Consider the following 24,777-nt stretch of genomic DNA (forward strand, 5'->3'; position numbering starts at 1 on the left):
TCAAGCCCAGGGCGGGGCTCTGCACTAAGTGCAGAGTTTGCTTGAGATTCTCTCTCTCCCCTCTCTGTCCCTCCCCCTACTCCTGCGAGCAGGCATGTTCTCTCTCTCTAAAATAAAATAAAATCTTAAAAAAAAAAAAAGAAAAATCTCAATTTGTCAGAGCAGTATTAATTTCCTTTGGTAAACCCTTGCTTCAGATAAGCAAACTATGAACATTTTGAATTGGCAAATGGCCAACATTGCCATTTCTCTGTAAAACTAAATGGGCAGCTAAATAACCTTAATAATCAAAACCATTCTCATGATGATTACTAAAGTCAAGAAGGAAAACAAATAAACAATTAAGGTAATGCACACTCTGTAAAAGCAAAAGTAAACCACGGGTCAGGAAGAATGGAAAGGTGTCCTATTGTGAACAGTGAAGGACACATATTTCTTTTGTTTAGTTAGATAAAGGTACATCCATTAAATGTCATTCCAAATAAAAATCCTAAGTATTCACTTAAGTGGAAGAAAACAGCTACCTTTTTAAAATTATGGGAGCATGTATAAAAAATCATACACATATTTTTGGCATAAGCATAGAAAATTTCTGGGATTACACATAAACTTGGTGGTTACACCTCTGGACTTAGAATTGGGAGGGAAGACATTTACTTTATGTCCTTCCACATAGTCTGGTATTTTATCCTGAGCATATCTATGCACTAATAAAAGAGTTGAGGAAGCACACAATGAGATTAAAATGTGCGCCAAAATTTTATTTACATAAACTATCATTTATATTCATTTATTCTTCCTCTGAGGCATTAACTAACTATAAAGACTCTTGACAAATTACCTAAGCTTCCAAGACTCAATTTCCTCATTGGTAAGATGGTGCTAACAGTACTTGCATCAGGGGGTTGATGGGAAAATCAGATGAGATAATACACATACAATACTTAGCACAGTAAGCACTAAGTATTCGCTAATAGTATCTCAATCATCTTTCTGTCGTTCTTGTAGAAGCTGTTATTCTACAAAATATTGCCCTTGTTCAGTTCCTGAATGCAGTTCTTACAGTTTTTGTCTGCATAATCCTACTTATAAATATAACTCATGCTAAATAAAAGATTGAGAAGTTTATTTTTACTTTTCTTGCTAGTCGGTTTCATACCAGCACAGGTGTTTTTTTTCAATGGATGGACATTTAGGTTAGTTTCCTCTCCCATCCCAGAGGTAAAGACTACACACCTGTGGTGCCTGAGAAGTTTGAGACAAGATGGATTCCTAAGAACTACCCAGAAAGACCGCAGATAAAGGAATATGGCAGATAAAATGTGTTTTCTTCCCCATTACAGATATTAAATGTATTTTTCTAGTTTAGTGCTATTACATAAGATAGTGTCACAGTGAAATAATTGTGTATACACAAATGTGTTTTGAATGCTGATGGGCAGGAAAAGTTTTCAGGAAAGGAATTTTGCACTTTTTTCTTTTAATCAAGTGTCAGTATCTAAACTTAGCCACAGCTAGATGTCCTCTGTCCCCTTTATACAAAGATTTTTCCAAACTAGGCTGAAACTACAATGAAGAATAAAGTAAATCAAGACCCAGCAAGAAAATACATATGAGAATAAAATTTAGAAGACAGCATTAGAACATATGCTTCTTGTCACAAATGCTTATTTACTATATACACCATCACTTGATCTCAAAGTATGAAACACAAAATTCTCTAATTCTATCCAGGTTATAGACTGAAATAGTATGTAAGCCTCCAACTTATGAAAAAAACTCCAGTTTTGATGTGTCATCTCACACACACAGAAATCTACATAATTTGTCAATTAAATGTATAATTTGTCAATTTATATTTATTTATCCTTATTCCCATTCAATTCACTGTATTCCATACATAATATACTTACACTTTAAAAAATTCTAAATGTTTGCAATTATAAAAGTGATTAAAGGATAAACCTGACTGTACTGACTTACAAATCACAGTTAAATAAAGGAGAATATGCTGATCATACAATGGTTAATGATTGCTGTCATGGAAAACAAGAAAACCACAAGATAAACCACACAAAGCAGAAGAGACTAGCCTATTTGTATGTAAAAATTTTAAGCTGTATGCAAAAAACAGGGCTCATTTTAGAGGTAAAGTTGTTTTTAATGTTAGTCTTTATAAACAGAGTTTGAAAAAGAATAAATGGACTTTTAAAAGATAGATCTTATAAATGAAAATGGTGAAAACTCTAAGCTATTAAAAGTTTATCATTTATTTACTAACCTAAGTTCAAAGTTTTTAATCATAATAAAAATGTTTTGAAAAACGTGGTTCTCAAAGAGGCCCATCTAACAGTATTTCTAACACCAGCCAAATAACTTTACTTTTGGTATCTTAACCATAGCTTGCAAAAACATAGATGCAATGTTATGAAGCAGCAGTTGCGCCAGTCTCAATTTCTCAGATCAAAGAGTTCTTGCGGCAAAGCGCAACTGATGTGGTCTCAAAGACTTTATTAACTCCAGATGTAGGGAAATAGTCAGCCAATTCCACAAAAAGAGCAAGTCTCTTTTAGTTACAATCAGTACTGGCCACAAATTAAAACCAGACTGCTTATGTCATCTGATCACCTGCACATAGATGCCAGTTTTTTTTTTCTCCTAGTTAATGATCTAATCAGACGTTTACATCTTAAGTACGATTTTGTATCACAACAAACAATCTTAAAATTAAGAGAAAGGAATATATATGCTTTAAGATGATTAAAATCTACCAGGAATCAAACTATTTAAAAGAGAAATAGAGGGGTGCCTCGCTGGCTCAGTTGGTAGAGCTTGAGACTCTTGATATCCGGGTTCTGAGTTCGAGCCCCACGTTGGGTCTAGAGATTACTTAAAAAAAATAAAATCTTAGAAAAAGGTACAGTTAAGTAATTTAAGATACTCCAGTAAAATGTGGTCAATATTTAGAACTTTTCTTTAGAATTCTAACTTCCATTTCAGAATGGCAGGCTCACAATTCTTTCTTCTTTCCCAAGCACTTACATTTTATCCTCTAGGCATGGTGATGAGAGAAATTTTGAGTGTCTGGTGAACAGAACTATACCATTTATTCCAACCTGAATGAATATTACTGAAAATCTAAGATACGTCCCTGTTAAGTCTGGCTGAACAGAACGAATCCACATCAGTATCTCTAACGTCCTCATCTCATCCTACCCAAACGTACTTTTTAAGAGTGACAGAGCACTTCAGGGATGAATATTTATAATTACTCTTTACAGTGATTACACAATTATCCTTGGGATGTTTTAGCTCATTCAACCAATTGAAGTCAAGTTAACAAAAACATTCCTTTTTACTTGCTTGGATGATTCAGTTTAGTCATATGGATAACTCCATATTCAGAGCAGATCATTCTCTGTTTAGCTCTAAAGGCTGGAGCTGTGCACTGTGTTCTTGATTTCAATGCGTACCTCCTGTGATTAATACTGGAAACATCCCTGTCAGGCAGGGAGCCATAATGATTTTCTGATAGTTATTGAGAAAAGATGCAAAGAAGTAGTAGCTTTTGCTAAAAAGGTTTTCCTTTTTCATTTTGTTTCTGTTTTTTTAAATCTTGTCACATCCAGTGATGGGTTAAAAGACGATGTCACTCCCCATGCCTTTAAAAATAGATCCATAGCCTGTGTGGTGGCTGGTATTTTTAAATGTCCCAAATGATGAGGAGATGAGTTGGGAATTTTCCTTAGTATGTGAGAATAGCTATAAATCTTAATTAAGATACCCTTCCACAGAAAATGAGAGGAATGCTTTAGATGAGCACTATCCAATAGAGGTTTCTGTGATGATGAATATGTTCCACATCTGTTCTATACAATGTAGTAGCCACTAGTTAGTTACATGTGACTATTGAACACTTGAAATATGAACAGTACAGTTGAGGAATTGAATTTTTAATTTTACTTTAATTAAACAGTCATATGTGACTAGTGGTTACTATACTGAACAGCATAGGTTTAGATCATTTTTCCTTACTCAGTTTAGAATTGCATAAATTATTTTGAAAGAAATATTCTTGGAGTCTCATAAGCTCCAAGGCCTATGAAAACCAAAATCAGCCTAAACTGTCAAAAAATTTAGGAATATCTTCACCTGATTTGGAAAAAAGAAAGATGGAGGAGCTTATCCATTTTTCTGAACATGCTCTAACACAGTAATTACTATCAAGATTTCATTATGTTTCGGCTTCTATTAGCTCTAAGGTCAAGATGATTTGAATAGCAGTTTTCTTTAAATTCCAATAAGTATCATTAAACACTTTAATACATGCTACCATGGACCTCCAATATGTGAAAAGTTTAAAATAATAAGAGAAATCATCTTTAGCACAGTCTTTATCAACTTACTAAGATAACAAAACAAAACATTTGGCTAATTTACCCTACCATCATAATTTCAAAATAAAAGTGTAACATTATATTCAGGAACATCCACTTAATTTACCTTATTTTTATATATACTTTTTATTAAACTATAAAAATTTCACAAGATATACCTGAGTACCTAAAAACCTGGAAAAAAAAAGTCTAGGTCACTGGAAAAAAAAGAAAACCACAACCTAAGTCAAATCCTATCTTTAAGAACTGTAATTAAACCTCCGGGCCAATAATTTTTAAGATATGCATGTTTAAGGGTCAACACTTAAAAATTAAGAAAAACTAGGTAATTACCATAAGAATTTATTTTTAGTTATTGCTGATTAACCTAGTCAAGTTCCTCACACAATAATACAAACAACAGTTTCTATTCCTGAATTTTGGGGGCCCTGAATTTAGTAAAAAGAGGCTGTTTAAAAAAGAGTAAATAAAAATTTGGCTTTAAGAATTATACTGATTCAGATAAGGGTGCTAGGTAGGTGTTAGGGAAGTTCAAGAAATTTCCTAAAAACAATTTTCTATTGATTTTTCTGATCATTTTGGGTCCATTATTCTCTGTGAATACTGATCTAATGTATAAACTCAAATACAAAGCATCTTTAACTTAAGTGGCAAAATTTTAAAGTTTCTGAAATTTAGGTCTTCCCAATTTCCTTGTTCCTTCTCTAAGCAAAATTAAAAGAAATATAACCCCAAAGAAAGACATTAAAATTTTTAAATAAATCTATGAAACCACTAATTGAAGAATTTTCCAATATCTAAGAATACTTAGATAAAAGATTTGATAAATATTTCAATGTTTTCCGTATTTTATTATTACATAAAAATAGAAGTTTTGCCACTTTGCCAGAAAGTCCAATCTACTACTGGAGTCTTTATGGTAATTCCAAGCCCAAGGGGAAAAATATTGATAGTTTCAGTACCAAATACCATAAAAACCAAAACCAAAGGCATCATAACACAAAATATCTGAGGTACAAGGACTAATAACTCAAGGACACACAAACCATTCTGTCAAGGATTCTTTTTACCTAATTAGCCTGCTAAAAACACAACTGGAATTTCTGTAAAAGGGATAAAAATACACGTTTTTATTTTCAACAGTTTCATAAGTAAAAGGAACAATGTCTTTTCCCAAGAATTCCCAGAGACGTGTAGGGGTGAAATGAAGTAAAATTTCCTAACAATAAGAAAACAAAATTCCAGTTTTCAGTACAAAGCAGTTTAAAATCAATTACTAGTTCTGCTGTCTAACAAGCATAGTTGGATATTACTGGTTTTCAATTGTGAGAAAAATGTCTTAGGAAGTCAAGCACATTTTTATTAATCTTAAGTTAACATCACTGGGCATTTTTCACCAGCTCTTTATTGTAACTGCTATCATTGTTATAATGATCTCAGTTTTTCCTGAGAGATAAACTATGGAATTTTTAAGGGACTGGGTTTGAAACTTGTATGCTAGGATAATATACTAAACAAATCAATGAGTGTCACTCCTTAGCTCCCTACATTTTAAAGAAATTGAGATCCAACAATACAGAACTTGATCTCTTTCTTCAACACATTCATGAACTAGTGGAAAGGGATATAAATTTCTTTCTAAAACATTAATAAAGCTGACCAGTGACGACATAATCTCCTGGCAACGGCTGTAGTTTTACACTCCTTGGTATTCTGCCCACAAATTAAGGGGAAAAAAAAATCCTTGGATTTATATCTAGAATATAGTCTCAAGATAGTTTTGGTAAAGGGGAGAAAAATCAAAGTAGATTTAAGCTAAAGTCCTTGACATTCTATGTCGTTAGCATTGTATCTTCACAGCATTCTTAAATTAATTCATGTTTTCCTCATCATACAAATATTAGGTTTAACTCTACTGGGCCCACAGACAAGCTGGAAATTTGAATTAATTTACTTGTACTTTCTTCTCTCATGTTAATTAGCAATAAATCCCCAAGGGAACTGAAATGTAGCTCTATATACTTTCACGTTGGTTTCTGTGCTTTTATTAACTGATAATGTTTATTTGCAACATAAGGCTTAGATGTATTTACAATGAAATTTTAGCTACTTCCTACTCTAATTCTTATGAAAATACAAACTACGTGGGCAGTCAGGTGCCAAAACCCTGGCTAAACCAATTTTCAGTACTATGGGTTCTATTAGAAGAGGAGACCACGCTAGTCTGATTTCCTGAGTTCTTAAACAAATCTGGTTTAAAGCTCTTCATCTTAAACAGAAACTAATAAAAATCTGCTTGACTGACCACATCAATCTGCATTCATAAAACTGTTAGTCTCATCATATATGCAAAATACATTAAGTATTTATAAGAATGGCCTCCTGTTTTCCTCAGTTTCATTTTCTTTCCAGTGTAGTATATTTTGATACAAATTATAGTAAGGATAAATGAAGTCTGGCCCTTTGCTATGGAGGCTAGTTAACTTGCCCTTGGGAAAACCTGCTCTTGGGAGAGAGATCTGGGTTCAATTCTGACCTCAGCACTTACTAACTGGGTGGGGCTTGAGCAAGTTACTTAACTTCCCTGAACTTCATTTTCCTTATTTATAAAAGAATGACAGTAACAACTAAATGACAGAGTGGTTGTGAAAGTTAAATGAGGTCAACATAAAGCCCTCACTATAGCTCCTGACAGAGTAGCCCTTATAATCATATTAGTTCCTGTCTCTTCTTTCCCAGATTCCATCCAAAGAAGCTCAATATTAAAAATGCATTTCTAAGCTTGAGTTTCAAAACTTGGATTTCTGTGTTGTCTCTGATAAGATTAAAATAATCCCCTCATACAATTAAAAGAGCATCATGTCTGTACTTGCTGCAATTTTTATACCTGGAACACTCTGTAGCATCTTCAGTTCAAGGCCTAGAAAATGGAGGCTGATCAGATCAGAGGAAGGCCGAAACTCCAGAATCCTCAAGGTGAAGAAAACAGGAATCCTCTCCTCCCAAAACTTTACTTCCTTTACCTCTAAGACTTTCTACCTTTCTGCATAAAGGACACAATTTAGTCATATCAATGAGAAAACTGAATGCAGGGCAAATTCTTTATACATAAGGAAGCTCAGAAACCCATTATTCTTTGCTATTTTTTAATCTCACAAAATTGATATTCAAAATGGTTTTCAGTTTTCTGTTTATGATAAACACATATTAATATTTTACAGTATATTACAGAATACAACCACACAAAGGCTATATATGATACAGATCATTAACCCCTTCTCTTTTCAAATAGTGGGAAAAACAGGGTTAATATTTTGGCTTTTCTTTTCTGCATATAGATGCCCAAGCCTGTTATATTTCCAACAATATAATACGATCACAAATCTTAAATAATAAAATACAGAAAGCCTCTTCGCTCATTAATCTGTTTTTTGCTAGAGACTACTCAGTCTTATTGTTAAAATATCTCAACCATCCTTAAATACATGAAACCAACTTGAAAATTTAAAAATAAAAACCGGAAAAAAAAGAGAAAGTATTTTAAGACCAGTACCATTTAGGATTTCTTGCTCCCTAATACCCACAAAGGGATCTTAAAAATGAAATCAATGGGAACTTGTTAGCATTTCAAACTATTAATCTGCCCTATCAACTAAAATAAAATGTAAGGTAGGATTAAAGAGTGAGCTTAAATTTAACCTGTTCACTATGAGGATTATATAAAAATTCCATAACTGAAGTAAGGAAGTATATTTCACTTAGGGTCTGGAAATTTTAAGTTAAAGCACCAGTTTTTACCATGATGGGTAGACATCACCCAAAATATACAGTAAAATGAGGCATTCACATAGTTTCTGGATAATGTAATTACATACTACATCATGTTCTTATTGAAGAGTTGTAAGAGAATAAAAAAAAACTAGAGGTGGTAAAAATAAAATACATATAAGAAAATACATTAAGACTAGGGCCTTATGATCCAGAGGACTAAGCAATATATCAGCTATTTATGCATTTTTCAAGAACATAGAAGTCACCTTTGACCTATATCAGGCACAGGCTATCAATTTTCAGGCTACACTTCTCTATCCTACCAGCTATGTCATCTACCATAAGTCTGGAAATACTTAATACCATCAAAGCTGTCCCCTGCCCCCAACCCAATGTAGAACAAAGAGAAATGTTGTAATAGAGTGATCTGTGCTCTCGAAAGAATAAAATCTAAACTCAATTTGAGTTACAGTCTCTGCTTCAGAGGCCCTGTATAATTAATTTTCCTGAACTCACAGACAGACAGACAGACACACACAATCTTCAAAATGACTATTTTACTCAGAATTGGACATAAAAGTATTTTCACATTTTAAATACAGTTAGCAAGGAAGCTATATAGAGATCAAGTAATTTCACTTATATTCCCCATCTAAATCTACCTCTCACATTTTCCAAAGCTCTGCTTATATGGCTAGTGGGAACACATACTTTTTAATAAGTTTAGGATATTCTGGCTTGATTATCATCTATTAAGAAAGCTTACCCAAAAGTTAACAACCAAATGCTAACAGAGTCCAAAGAGGCCTTCCCAAAGCAGTCAGAGAATGAAAAAGTGCTTTCATTAGTTCTCACGTACCCTGGTTAGAATCATATGCTACTTGAAAACATTTTCATTAAAGCATTAAAAATGCCTCTACTCCCGACCAAAAAAAATATCACTAAAGTCAGATATGTATTTAAAAAGACACTTGAGGGAAAAATTTTTTTTGTAAAGATTGAGGAGGAAAATACTGAATTTCTGACATAAACCCAAGATTGTTATTCACTAGTATAACATTTTTACTACGTTTATCAATTATAAGGATAACTCCTAATCTTCCAGTGAAGTTCACTTTTAGAATATACAAAATCCTCTGACTTAAAGATACTTTTGTAGAAACATTCTAAATAATATTAAGTAATTAAAGAACAGAAAAGTCTTGCTTAGCCACACAGAAAGGTATTATTTTAAAACATCTAACCATGTGCTATAAATTGACCAGAAATACATTCTTTGGAAAATGTTTAAATGCATTCTTTGAAAAATAGTGATTTATTTTATGAATCTGTACAGGGTCAAAATTCTGGTTTGATTGGAAACAGATGGTATCCCAGTAAAGTCAGGCTCTGGACCTGAAACTCCAAACAGGAAATACGGCCCTCACTAGCTGACTGCTTCCCTAATCATTCCCAGAGCTTCATACTTGTTATTTTTATGAATATCCAAGATGACTTTCATCTTTCCCTTCTATCTACAAAGCATCAAACAATCCTCTCTCTCTGTGAGTGTATGTGTTTTATATATGTTATATGTTTACAATATAAAAAAACATTGAAAAATATGTACTTTTAAGCTCACTGCTAGTAAAGACATCAGGGATTAAAAATAGTAACTCAGAAATTCAGGTTTATTTTCTATCCTATTTTAAAAATAAAAGCCAACAACTATTGAGTAACAGTGTCAAAGGCAACTTTACTGACACTACTTACAAAGAAATACACAGTTTAAATGTATTGCAGAAAATGATAAAACCTCACAGGTTTTAGTAAAAAGCAATTAATCTACACTGTTTTCCATTAAATAAGCCAGTTAGAAGCTATATGAACAAAGAAAAAGACTTACCGTTTTCCCATTGTAGTAATACATCAAAGAATTGCTGCCCATTCCAGGGACAGGATAAGCACAATACATGTTGATTTTGAAAATGTTAGTTTGCAGCTAATGCACACAGCTTCTCTCCAAGACATACATCCACACAGCCAAACAGAGTTAAGTCTTCAGCACTATGCATCCACACATGGATCTACTCAAAAGGAACTTATGCAAAATAGGACTGAACCAACTCACAGAGCAGAGAGGGAGGGTTTATGCTGTAAGTAACCTCTTTCAATTTCTATCAAGTCCTTGCATTGGTGGAGGATACCAATAAGACAAAGTTTGGGTATTTAAAAAAAAAAAAAGTTACTTAGTAATGTTAAATAATGAAAAGAGAGAGAGTGTCCCAGAGATAAATATCCCAAGAAATTGTTAATTTTGTCATATATATGATATATACCTCCCTCTCTCAAAGAAAGGCAAACTGACATCTCTTAATCTGTTTTTAGTTTTAATTAAATTAGAGTACAGGTGGCAGGGAAACCCAGCTTGCTATACCTCTAGCAACATTACCATCTGGCCTGGTCTAAAGTTGCTTCCAACTTTGATAAACACATGATCAAGCTATCAGGAATTGGAAACACTGAATCATGTGTAACAAGAAGGATCTAGACAGTTAAGCCTTGTACAAAATCACTTCCTGGAGAAAGCAGACCCATCACGTAAGTACCTCTTAACTAGCTAGAACAAATCATAATTTTTTTTAAGTTATAAAAATCATATTGAAAAAAATGTTGAAAGGAGCACATTTCATGAAAAAGTTCAGTACAAAAACTTAAAAAATTATCTTGAAAATAAACGTTTTAAAAAACAGACCTGTTTTTTTCAGACCTATTTAATAATACAGATTTTCAGTTATAAATCTCCTTAAATTTCTCATTCACAACACCAGTTAAAAGTTTATAATGGACTACACTCTTCTAGACCATCTGATATGTAAAAGCAATTCAGGAGTTAAATTGTAGTAGTTTTGTTTTCCCTTACATAAAAGTATGAAAGGCTGGTGTGTATAACAGACAAGATGTGCACTATAGCTGATAAACCAAAAAAGGTTTCTTAGATGTCTTTCCTCCAAGTTCATTACTATTCTTAAAGAATACTTTTTATATTCATATTTTTATGTTAATGCTCAGATTTCTCAAAAAGGAAAAATAAGATATAGGAATAAATGTCTCATAGACTTAAACATTTTATTACACTTATAAATCAAAAGGTTTTAGACACTGTCCGCAAATACATATTTCTCCCACATATTATTTTGTTATTTAAAACATTTTCAATTTGTCTTTTTCATTTGTCTGGATTCTAACTCAGAGAAACAAAATAGAAACATTTATCTCCTTTCTCCCCATCAAAACCTCTTTGTATTACTCTCTCTTCTCCCTGGGCCTTGCAGGTTCTAACAAAACTGTGCCAATCAGAGGAGAGTTAACAAGCTGCAAAAATGGGGCACATCACCTTTCATGAAGCAGAGCTCTTCTAAAAAATATTACAGAAACATTCAATAAGAGGGCAAAAAATAAACGAAAAACCCAACCCATTCTTATGAAACATACTGATCAAATTATAGTAATAAAACCAGATCAGACAATAAGGCCAGCTAACTTCACAATGTTTAAAAGCTGATGGTATCGGAGTAACAATAAAACCTCCCCACATTCTCCAGATACAGAAAAGACTAAGCAGCAGCTGCAAAAGAACATCACTGTACAGCAGACTATTAAAATGCCAGTCTGCAGAGTGGTTTGTAACTTCCTCCCTCCTGAGAGACCACAAAGACCCATTTCAATCCTTAGAGCACTGTGTAAAAAGCTTTGATTTACAATTAACAATGCCAAGCCTTAAAACCATTCAAGTAAATTTTACTCTTTCATAGATATAGTCGTTCTCTGACAAGAACAGCTACTCTTAAAAAAAAAAAAAGATGGGAAATTGATCATCTAAAATAAAATTTCCTTTTTCTCTTAATGACTAAAAATTTAAAAATTTACTTTTGAATAGAAATTGAGGAGGAAAAGAGGGAAGCCACAAAACACTGATAATACTTGAACATTTTCTTCCTATAATCATTGCTCCAACTTGAGACAACTTTTATATATTGGTAACAACAACAACAAAATCCACTTACAGTAGTTAAGGCTCATTTCTCTGGGGCTTGCCAGAAAAGAGTACTCTTTTGTCTGATAAAACAAACAATATAAAGTAAACCCAACTATACAATCTTGGCTATTAAAGCACAATGAAAATTTCAGTATTTCACCATCAGTTCTTTATTTTAGATACAACTGTATGATACTCTGAAAGGAATAAACAAATATTCAGGCAAAAAAAACCAGTTCAGAGTAAAGTCAGACACTATAATCTTCTACTGTTCTAAAGTAGTTTATTAAGCAACTGGAGAAGTTTGCTATTAAAGCTGAAACCTGAATGTGAAACATAATAGTTTCTAAACAGAGTTGAGTAATTAAAAGCTTTTGCTTCTCCTTTTCATTCCTGCTTTCAAAAACAGAGATACAAAATCCATACACATGTATTTAAGACACCTTCCTCTTCCCCAGTACACAACATATTCACTTGGTATACACTACTGCCTAAATTGAAGGAAGAAGCAGAAACTTAAGAGAGATCTACATATATATGACATTAAACTAATTTTTCAAACACAGTCAGTCATCAAGAAAACGGTGGTAATCTAAATAAAATATTCCCATAATCTACTTGTGTGTTATGGCAAGGTCTTTTGTTACCCCCACATATTTTTTTGAAGTCGGCCTTACTCTGAAAAAACTACAACTGGTTGACATAGACTGTCATTTTCTTTATCACAATTACAAATGATCTTTTATGTTGTCTTTTTTCCCTTCCTCAAAAATATTTTTTGAAAAATTCTAATTTAATCTATGCAACAGCTGCAGCACAATTTTTTTTCTTAAGAAGAATCATATTACAGGAAAAAAGGCATATAGATGGATCAAGTGCTGCTCTAGTGAATGCAGTTGTTTAATCTTTGCCTTTTTTTTTTTTTTTTTTAAAGGAACATGTCAAGGGTTAATCCTGTGACTCAGTCTGACAAAACGAGTCAGCTGGAGACAGGGCCACTTTTTAAACCTGATTTCAGACAGACGTGCAGTCTGCACAGGAGCTCTGAACTGTCCTGCACTTTTTATCCTGGATTGTTTCCACCAACAATTCTATGTAATCACTTATGTGTTATTCTAAGATGATGTGATCTAACTTAATATTCATGCTACCTCGTCTAATAATCTAAACAATCACCAAGTTTTATAACAAAATGGGCATTTCTGTACACATGGGCAACATGATTAATGAAAATGTCACAAAACCCTGAAAAGAATATGACTTGGAGCCATACATCTTTTATTAACAAACTGATGATCATGGTTTGAGGATTATTGCATTTCACCGATTTTCAAATACAGTTCCCCTTTCTTCAATGGTTCAGGATGTGATGTTTATTGTCATTCCAACAGCCATCAAGCACAGATGTAAACTAGATAAGACAAAGCTATAACGTATTTTACCTAAGCAATTTTACTTCTTTACTGAAGATTTAGGAAAAGATGTTTTCAAAAAGTCTACTAGATAGAGACTTTCTGGCAGCTTCTGTTTAAATTCCAAGCCCCCATTCAAAATTTCCTTTTTCCTTCTTATTTTTCTGTTGGTTGGGAAATAAGACATATCTTCCTTGGAGACCTATGCAAAATTTCATGGAATTACCTATGCAATATTTTATTTTAATCTATTTTGTTAGCTCTTCTTTATCCCTCTTTGGATCACTGTAACTCTCATACCTGTTTTATAAACTATTCTTAAGCAAGAATGTTTCAACAGTGACCTAAAGTTCTAAAAAGTTTTCAAAACAAAATTTTAATTGGACTGAATTACACATCTTGAATTAATCAGTTAATAAAGGCCAGTTAATGGTTAATCTTATTGTACATTTTTCTAAAACAAGGAGGCAACATTCTGGTGTCCCAAAAGGCCAGAAGATCTGGCTAGAAAAGTAAATCTAAAACCTGTTAGAAGATTCCTCGTGAAAAGTTTCAACATTATTTCTAAGTGAATCAATTCCTGGAAAATAAGACTTTCAGAGTGATAAATGAAGCCAAACAAAGTTCACATGTGAATAATTCCACAAATGAGCTCTGTGTTTTCCTAAGCATGAAACTCAGTAAATAACTAATAAATTATTGGATGCAAGGGAGGTGGTGGGTGAGGATAGGTTTAAGAGGGATAGTAAGTGATAGAATCTACAAGTGGGCAGATTAAAAGCAAAAGACCCTTCCCCAATGCCTCCTCTGCCTTATTTAGCTTGTAGAGAGATGTACTTTGCCTAAGCAATTTTACTTCTTTACTGAAGATTTAGGAAAAGATGTTTTCGAAAAGTCTACTAGACAGGGACTTTCTGGCAGTTAGCCTGGCTAACTAAATCAGACACCACAATACCAGGTTTTATATGTGAACATTATATTGTAGATTTTTCTAGTATATGCTGCTTGTTACTAAAGTCATTCCTAAGTGTTCAGGAAGTTGCTTTTGGTCTTTTTCTAAAACCCTCACAATTTAGAAAATTTACCTTTGCAAAAGAGAAAACAAGAATATAAAACTCTAGCAAAATAATACATCTCTCTCTCGGGGCACCTGGGTGGCTTAGTTGGTTAAGTGTCTGCATTCAGCTCAGGTCATGATCACGGGGTCCTGGGATCGAGCCCCACATCAGGCTCCCTCTCCCTCTGAGAGCTTGTGCTCTCTCTCTCTCTCAAATAAATAATCTTAAAAAAAAATAATGCATCTCTCTCAAACCAACCGATTAACATTCAATGCATATTATTTAAAGCTAATGCTATTGATGTGAAATCATATAAGGCGTCTTCTAATACAACAACATCACTCTATTTTTGCTGATACCATTCAATCAGTAAAGAGGCTTCCAAATACTGTTTTCCACTGCATGAAAATCTTAAAAATCAAAGACTTTATTTTGTGTTTTTTACTCAGGTGATACTCTGAAAAAATCATTCCAATTATGCCTTAATTTTGAGTACCTAAATCTTAGCCAAACCAAATAATAATCAGACTTATAGTGAATGATATTTTAGATTGGTCCGAATACTGGTACACAGTTTATTTTGATATTGGTTGGATATGAGGAGCATCAACACACATGTAAACATACACTTCTCAGAGCAGAGTAAAAACAATGCTGAAGTTCACAAATCATATTACCTGTCTCAGACAGAGAACATCAGATTTCTTATTGCTTCTTTACAAAAATCTCAAGTCTAACTTGAGTTTTACAGATGCTTAATGATTAACAAAATAGAAAACAACTATCTGTATAGCCAGTGGTAAGAATCAGTTATATATATGCATTTATAGGGCAAAAGAACACTTGTTTAATTCCTCTTTTGACAACCATATGAGTATAATGAGGATGTGTAAAAACAACTATAACTCCTGGAGGAGAAAGCAAATAAATCTCTTTTTGGGGTAAATAAATAGTATCCTCCTGATATCAATACGAAAAGAGCTGACAGATCATACAAAGCCTCTCAAAGGCTATCATTAGACACCCTTCAAGTGAGCTAGAACTGTAATTACTGAGAATATGTAAAACCTGAAGCAAATTGCATGTTTCTTTTGATCACAAACTCACTATGACAAAGCAGTTTTCTTTGAAAAATTAAAGGAGGGGATCCCCCCTCCCTGGTAATTCCTACATCTCTTAGCTGTCCATTTCTTTCCCCACATGAATTGCGGTTTGTCACTTCTCATTTGCCACTTGAAATAACATGGTAAGAGAATCATTAGCTATGTTGCAACTTGATAATTTTCCTGCAGATGGCTCTATAATCATAGGACTGCCTAACGGTGTGTGTGCACGTAAAAAAAATGATGAAGGACACCTAGGTTTTTAAATTCCTCAGTAAACCAGTGCTTCTGAAGAGCTTTCAAGACAAAGTTTTTCACTACTGACTTATTAGGCAACCCAACAACAAAACTGTAAGCAAACAAAGCTATTATTTAAAATCATCTGTAGGGGCGCCTGGGTGGCCCAGTTGGTTAAGCAACTGCCTTCGGCTCAGGTCATGATCCCGGAGTCCTAGGATCGAGTCCCACATCAGGCTCCCAGTTCAGCGGGGAGCCTGCTTCTCCCTCTGACCCTCTCCCCTCTCATGCTGTTTCTCTCTCTCTCTCTCTCACTCTCTAATAAATAAATAAATAAAATCTTAAAAAAAAAAATCATCTGTAAAACGTAAACAATTTGGTCTTGGGTTAAGTTAGCTCTCACTTAGAGAAAGTGCCACATGATTTTTTTGTTTTTCTGCAGTTTTTTTCTTCTGAGTTGGAAAGCACTAGATCCTTTCAATTTATGAGAAATGGAACAGCAACAAGATACTACGTCTTATTTTATTTTTAAAGAGACCAAAAGTAACACCTGCATTTTAGCCCACAGCCATTTCAAGAATCTGCAACTAAAGCTTTAGGTGATTTATACATTAAACTATTTCTGGCCCCAATCTATGTTTTGTGTTTCAGTAAAAATTCTTGTTCGTGGTAGTAATTTTTAAATACTTCATATCTATAATTAATTAAATATTTAGAGTCTACCAAATCATCCTGCCTCATATCTGTAATCAAGTAATCATATAGTCACTGGAAGAAGTCACCCAGATCCTGAATTTATGGAAAAACCTCTCTTAAAAAGAATGGTTTCTTACTATTAAATTCTGGTGACCATTCTCAACAAAAGTCAAATAATACTTCATTTTGAAAACACATCTGAGAAGGGTATAATAAACTGGGGAGGAAATAAGAGATTGTGTCAGTTCAACACAGGACAAAGCAAAACAAAACAAAACTTCACTGGGAAAGCAATAATGCCACCCCAACAACAAGTGTCCTTTATCAGACAGACCGGGAAACAGACACAAAACTTTGAAAGAAGAAACCTCTTAAGTTACTTGTTCTAAGTACTGTGAAAACTATTAAAAAAGGAAACCTCACTAAAGTGAGTGGAGGCTGGAAGGGGAGCTATACCAGTCAATGTCAATTACAAGAAGGTTTGTCAATTATAGACCCCTAACAGAAGAATCCTCAACTGGAAAAAATGATCAATTACAGGGCCCAACAGGGAAAGACTTATATTGCATTTCCTACAAGAAACTACCTCCGCAGCTCGTCGATGAGAAACATCTTTACCCTGAACACGTGCTTTTCTCTAAGGGGCTTTGCTTCAAAACAACCTTCCCAACTTTTTCTCCCTGAAGTAACATTCCTCTCCTTAGTTGGACTTACCTATGGTTTTGCCATAGTTCGTTTGTCCTGAATTGCAATTCTCTGTTACTCCCAAATAAACTCATTTTTGCTGGTAAAATAACTTTTATTATTAAGGTCAACAGTATCTATATTACAAGTGCATATAATATGGCAGAAATATTCTCCCGATCATTAGTACTCTGTAATGTGAGTTAGTCTGCTCAGGTTCCAAACACTTGGAGTCATACCATATAATGAAAAAGAGCACTGGACTAGGAGTCAGGAGATAGGGATCCAGGTTTTAGCTCTCTTAGAAGGTATGGGAGCTTAGGGTAGGACATTGCATTTCCCTGAGTCTAAGTTTCCATTTCTGCAAAGTGTAGGCATTAAATTAGGCCAAAGATGTCCTAGCCATTTCACCACCAATAAAACCTTTTATTATCTACTCCACCCAAAAACACTGAATTCCTATTTTGAAAGATTTTTGTCTCTCGATTTTTTTTATTAAATTATAACAAATACTTTTCCCTGTTAAAAAAGATAACAAAGCCATGTAACTTTCTTTTTTTAAAGATTTTATTTATCTGAGAGAGAATGGGAGACAGAAAGCATGAGAGGGGGAGGATCAGAGGGAGAAGCAGACTCCCTGCTGAGCAGGGAGCCCGATGTGGGACTCGATCCCGGGACTCCAGGATCATGACCTGAGCCGAAGGCAGTTGCTTAACCAACTGAGCCACCCAGGCGCCCTGCCATGTAACTTTCATTCAGAACTTCTGATTAAAAGGGAAATGAAATTTTGCCATGCTGGGCTTAAATCACTCTAGTGAAAGAAATGTGATGTTTTACAGACCATGGATAATTTTATTTCAGTAAACTACACAATGTTAGGTTTTTTTGAAATATTTTACATCTTGTATTACTATTTTTGAAGACCCAGGGCTGTGATTCACTGGCAGAGATGAGACCCACTGTCCACACCAATCTTAAATTGTATTTTTATAACTCTATCTGTGAGTGGCATAATTAAAAGCTTAAAAGCCTTACATGAAATGAAAGGTTGGTCCAAAAGGGAATCCAAAAACATTATTACAACTTCTTAGTCCCAAGCTAAATCTAAATGCTTTATATTCTAATAACATTTATGCTAGCATATGAAGTATCTTTATAAGGGGTTAGTTATATATTTTCACTTAAAACTAACATCTTTTGGGGTGCCTGGGTGGTGCAGTCATTTAAGCATCCAACTCCTGGTTTTGGCTTAGGTCGTGATCTCAGGGTTGTAAGATTGAGCCCCATGTCGGGCTCCATGCTCAGCGTGGAATCTACTTGAGATTCTCTCGCACCCTACTCCGCCCTGCTTGTGCTCTCTCTCTCAAACGAATGAATAAATCTTTAAAAAAGGATAAAACTAACATCTTTTTAATGTCTAAAACAAAATGGTAAAAAAAAAAAAAATGAGGGTTAACATCTTACCAGTAGGTAACCGCTCTTATCTAACTTTGTCATTGTTTAATTAGCTCAGTATCAATTATGATTTTTTTTTTTTTAAGATTTTATTTTTAAGTAATCTCTACACCCAACATGGGGCTGGAACTCACAACCCCGAGATCAAGAGCATACGCTTCACCAACTGAGCTGGCCAGGAGCCCCACAATTTTGATTTCTCCGTAATGTACAATTTGATCTACATGCCAGACATTTTATGTTTGACACAGCATCATGTGTCAAAAAAACATTTTTCGCTATGCCCTTCAAATAAACATGTAGGCCTCTACAAAGATGGTTTGTTATAATTTTAGCAAGCAACAAAAAGTTAGGGAGTCAATGGGGAGCCTATTGTAATTACGTAGGCTGTGGCTCCTGCTCTATTTTGTAATAAAGAATTTTGGGCCTATGAGTTGCTTCTTTGTGTCTTTTGGCTGGAGAATTTAGTAGATCAATAAAAGAGATTGTTATGTGGATTATAAACAAAGGTGTATTCTGTAGTAAACAGGTAGGCTGGAAAGTTTACTAGGTACAATAGGAAAGTAAAGAGTGAAAAGCAGGTAGCAATACCATATTACCTTTACGAGTGTGTGATCTTGAGAACACTCATTTACCCTAACATTGGTTATTTCAGATGGAAATAATGGATATATTATATATAAAACATAAATATATATAAAGGTTCAAACTATTATTGCTGTTAAAATTGGAATAAAGGTCATTTGAATATAAGAACACAACTATCAAATTCTGAGACCTCACATGGAAAACCAAATGCAGATCTTCCTAACTCTAATATATCTAACAGAGGTAAAGACTAAGTCTATATAAATGGAAAGAATTTCAGTGATCTTTGCCACTGAAAAGACTTCCACTTTTCTGATAAAAAATTGTGGAGATTTTCTTTTCCTCCTTGAAAAGCTTTTTACAAAGTTTAAGCATGTTAAACACTTATAGATGGATAAAATATACCTAGTTCACCTTGAAGGATATATTATTTTCAGATTACCCAGTATGTTGTTTATGCCTTCTGAGGCAACTCAGCTGAGCATGGTCCAGGATGAAAGAAGAGCCATGGCTATATTGCAAATCATTTGACTTTGTTCATTTATTCAACAAGTATTCACTGAGCATCTATTATGCACCTAGGTGCTGCAGATATAGCAATAAACAACATACAGAAAACTCCTGCCTTATCAAGTTTCTCTTGGTTGAGACAGATAAACAAGTTCTAGCATTTCAGAGGGTAATAGGTGTTACAGAGAAAAATACAGCAGGTCAGAAAAGGGGGGGTGATGGAGACATGTTGCCATTTTATGTAGGATGGTCAGGAAAGATCCCCAGCAATAAAGTGATATATGATCAAAGAGAAAAGTAGGTGAGAAAACTATGTGGATACTAAGTGAGGTATGCTCTGGCAGAGAAAAGAGTAAATGCAAAGGCCCCAAGGCAGGCTTGATATCTTTAAGGAGCAGTAAAAAAGGGCAAGTGTGTGGGTAGATGGGTAAATTAGTGGAATATGATATCTGGGAGTTAGTAGGGGTCAGATCAGAAGGGTCTTGAAGGCCATTTTAAGGACTTTGGTTTTAGAGTGGTAAGAAATGCTATTGGAGGATTTTGAACAGAAGAATATCATCTGATTTAGATTTTAAAAGTATCTTCCTGTGTTAAAAAAAAATGAAGGAAAACTGAAGACTAGTTGGGAAGATGTTGCCATAATTCAGGAAAGAAATAAAGGTGGGCCTGGACAATAATGATAGCAACAGGTGATGACAAATGGTCTAATTTCTGAAGATAATTTTAGTATGAGGAATTTAGTATGGGAAGATAATCATTGTTTCACTTTTATGTCAGTGAAACCATAACTTTTTCCCTTTAGGAATAGGTTTCCTGTATTCTGGTTTTCCATACTCCTCTGTCACATGAGGATCATGACCCTATATTGTTTATTAGGTCAATCCTGGTGCACTGTAGAGTAATGGCTGAATTACCTGTAATTTACCTTCCACCGCCCCCACAAATTTACTCCTACTATTGTATATAACCAGGAGCTAACTGCATAAATGAGGAGAAAAAGTAGGACAAATAATTCAGTTTCTTATACAAAGGAAAGAAGTTAACATATTTTTGATGATTTGAATAGCTGGAGTAGGAGGAAGTTGAAAAGTACAGCTTGAGGCAGGAAGTCATTAACAGATGATGTTCCCTATTATAGATAACATAAAATAATGGCCTCACAGTATTTATTTTTATCCTTTTAATTTAATTCAAAAAGCATTTCCTGGATGTGCCCAGAGGGCAACAATTACTCAATAGAAAAAAAATTGCAAAATTACTTCTTTCCACAGGTCAAAGTTATGTTTTGACTATAAGCATCGTGAAGACAGGGTACAAATGTCCATGCTTTATTCATACTTAAATCCGTAAAGCCTAAAATAATTCTTAACTATAATAAGCACTTAATATAAATTTACTGACTTTAATAGAATGGATCCATATTCCACTTACTGGAGATCTAGTAAATGGAGCCCATTTTGACACTAGAGTGTCAAAGCATTTCTAATTCTTATTTAAATTACTGGGTTTTAAAATATACAAATATCTTTGGTGATGTTGAAAAAAATAACTTGATTTCAAATAATATCAAGTTACATAGTTTAAAAAAATTATGAAGCACAAGTCAGAAAACTTGGTAAGAGTTTTATTACTTATTATTTCTTATTAATACTAGCCATCATAAAGCTAAAAGGGGAACTAAATAAGCCGTAAATATTCACTTAAATTTATAAATATTAACACTGAAAAAATGATTTTTCTAGTCATGGGATGGAAGATTCTCTTAAGTTTCATATGAAACTTTTATGTTTATAAGAGAGTGTTCATGTTTCTTTTCTTTTTCTTTTTTTTAAGATTTTATTTATTTATTTGACAGCACAAGCAGGGGGAGCAGCGGGCAGAGGGAGAGGGAGAAGCAGGCTCCCTGTTGAGCAAGGAGCCTGATGCGTGGCTCGATCCCAGGACTCTGAGATCATGACCTGAGCCCAAGGCAGGTGCTTAACTGACTGAGCCACTCAGGAGCCCTCAGAGTGTTCATGTTTCAACAGAATCCATTTCATAATCAATTTGGGCTGGAATTCCTTCTCAAGCTGTTAGGAACAACCTTTTAGCTTTGGGTTCTATGAGAAAATTGGACCAGGATAAAAGATGATGATTGGGCACACACATATCTAAGTTTAAGTAAAAAATTATAGTAGGAATGTTTATATCAAAATCAAATTATTTAAATACTTTAAACCCAATTGTTTTAAATAATCATTTACTAATATATATATTCATAGGCTTACTTTTGATGTAATAAACTCTCCTGCATATTATTTTTATTTTATTTTTTTTTAAAGAAATTTTCAGATCTTTTTTTTTTTTTTAAGATTATTTATTTATTTATTTATTTGACAGAGAGAGACATAGCGAGAGCAGGAACACAAGCAGGGGGAGTGGGAGAGGGAGAAGCAGGCTTCCCGCCGAGCAGGGAGCCCGATGTGGGACTCAATCCCAGGACCCTGGGATCATGACCCGAGCCGAAGGCAGACGCTTAACAACTGAGCCACTCAGGCGCCCTCTCCTGCATATTATTACCTAATGTGACATTTAAATCTAGAAAAATTATGACACCGTACCACCCACTTTATACATTGAGGCTTTTCCACTATCACAGTCAGAGTAACGTAAATAACAGTTCTGGAAAGTTTCTGTCAATACAATAAACTCTAGCCCAGTGCCCAGAGCCTTAAGGAAATGAAAAAGGGACTAATGAATATCATCAGGTAATGAACCTAAAAAGCCCATAAACAACCAGGGAATAGGACTAAAAAGTATTTAATTTTACATAATTTTGTTTCTCTTTGGGTCTGTTCTTCACAGGAACTACACTGTGGGAATAAGAATGCATCAACTTTAAGCATATAACTTGTGTAAAGTCTAATGCAGGGGTTGGCAAATTATGGCTGTGGGCCAAATGTGGCCCACAACTTGATTTTACAAATAAAGTTTTACTGGAACACAGCCATGTCCATTCATTTATGTATCATCTGTGGCTTCTTTCATGCTCTGGTAGCAGAGTTGAACAGTTGCTACAGAGACCATCTGGCCCACAAAGCCGAACATATTTTCTAGATAATCCTTTACACAAAAAGTCTGCTGACTCCTAGTCAAATACATTGAGGTAGAGTAGAAATATAGGCTATTAACAAAAAGGTAAGCAGGTTCTAGCCAATTTTCAGAAACATAATTTCTAGAACCAAATTATGTTTGAACACTAATAAAATGTTGGCATATTATAGATATGTTGAGTTATGTATTAAAATAATTACAGATGGGTGCATCTGGGTGGCTGAGTCAATTAAGCATCAAACTCTTGATTTTGGCTCAGGTCATGATCTCAGGGTCATCAGATTGAGCCCTGCATCGGGCTCTGCGCAGAGTCTGCTTGTCCTTCTCCCTCTGCTCCTCCCCCCGCCTCAAATAAATAAAATCTTAAAATAATTACAGATGATAAAAGACAAAAACTTTGAACGGTCAACACATTAAAATTTCTTTAAAGTCTATTCAATAGGGGCACCTGGGTGGCTCAGTCATTAAGCATCTGCCTTTGGCTCACGTCATGATCCCAGGGTCCTGGGATCGAGCCGCGCATCGGGCTCCCTGCTCAGTGGGAGGCCTGCTTCTCCCTCTCCCACTCCCCCCTTCTTGTGTTCCCTCTCTTGCTGTGTCTCTCTCTGTCAAATAAATAAATAAAATCTTAAAAAAAAAAATCTATTCAATAAATAAAACACAGTGGGGGAAATTAGGAACTATCTTTGGACTAACAGTATTTAAAATGCTTAAAAGTCTAACTATGCATTTATATATATAGCATACATTACAGTCCTTGAAATTAGGTACTACACAAATACAATAAATGACTTTTCAAGGTAAAATCACTACTGGTTAAACAAAGTAAAGTCTTGAAATTAGGTACTACACAAATACAATAAATGACTTTTCAAGGTAAAATCACTACTGGTTAAACAAAGTAAAGTATCAGAGATGGCAAATTTCACGTCAGCAAATTATTTAGGATGTAACTGCCTTCCCTAACTTAGAATGAAATCCAGAGCCCTAAACATCCCCAGTGATAAAATTTGGAATTTCTTAATTTATTCCTTCTTTCCTATACTTGCAAAAATAATCCTCAATTGCATTTAGATTTAAAAAACCCTTTCATGGTTCTATTGATGCTGAACACCCTGAGAGTGGGCTTAAACTCTAAAAGCATTCACAAAATTCAACTACCACATATACTTTAGAGACTATACAAGTTACACGCACAAACACACATTGGATCTTATCCTACATCTGGTTTGTGAAGTCTTAAAGATCTGAAATACCAGCAACTGAAGAGTTCAATAAACCTTAAAAGCCAGCTCTGAAATTCAGATGTTCTTTCTTTTTTAAAAAATAAGAGAGGTCAGAAAATAATAAATATTGCTGTGATTATATAACCACATCAGCAGAAACAACTGGATTCACAGGACTCACTCACTGGTTACTTATCCTTCTACTTTTTGGCTTAAAACAAGATCAAAGACATTACTGGCTCATCACAAAAATGAACATCGTAGAACTATGGATTAAAAGCCTATTCTCTACACTGATAGAATTCTGACACTGTTCAGAACAGTGGCTACTGTCAGCATAAACAGAAGCTATTTCTTATTAATGTCTGAAGAAAATCTTTCACTCAGTGGCTAAACTGAATATAAGTTTGGAATGGATTATAGAACCATTCCCTTTATATACTAAGATTTCTCTGCTAGTCTGACCTATAAAGTCAGAGAAAGAATCGGCTACTTTGGAAATTTTATATCACAGTGGCCTTCAAATAGA

At 34.3% G+C, this 24,777-nt stretch overlaps 1 protein-coding gene across 11 annotated transcripts in view; it reads right to left on the reverse strand.

The window, feature by feature from the left end:
- TCF12 (transcription factor 12) overlaps positions 1 to 24,777 on the reverse strand; it is a 375,623-nt gene that overhangs the window by 48,911 nt on the left and 301,935 nt on the right. For 2 of the 11 annotated variants that reach the window (XM_045900002.3, XM_045899998.3), the window contains exon 1: positions 10,054 to 10,357. The exons of 7 other annotated variants lie outside the window; for them this stretch is intronic. In XM_045900002.3, coding sequence (XP_045755958.1) covers positions 10,054 to 10,122 — 69 coding nt within the window. In that variant the 5' untranslated portion in view covers positions 10,123 to 10,357. Of the gene's footprint in view, positions 1 to 7,284; positions 7,441 to 10,053; positions 10,358 to 24,777 lie in introns of those variants that run through there. 2 more of the 11 variants (XM_045900001.3, XM_045899999.3) reach the window with 2 other exon arrangements.

Source organism: Mirounga angustirostris, unplaced genomic scaffold (assembly GCF_029215605.1).
Source record: "Mirounga angustirostris isolate CCGP_5_RB_7025 unplaced genomic scaffold, mMirAng1.0.hap1 SCAF_9, whole genome shotgun sequence".
Taxonomy (NCBI): domain Eukaryota; kingdom Metazoa; phylum Chordata; class Mammalia; order Carnivora; family Phocidae; genus Mirounga; species Mirounga angustirostris.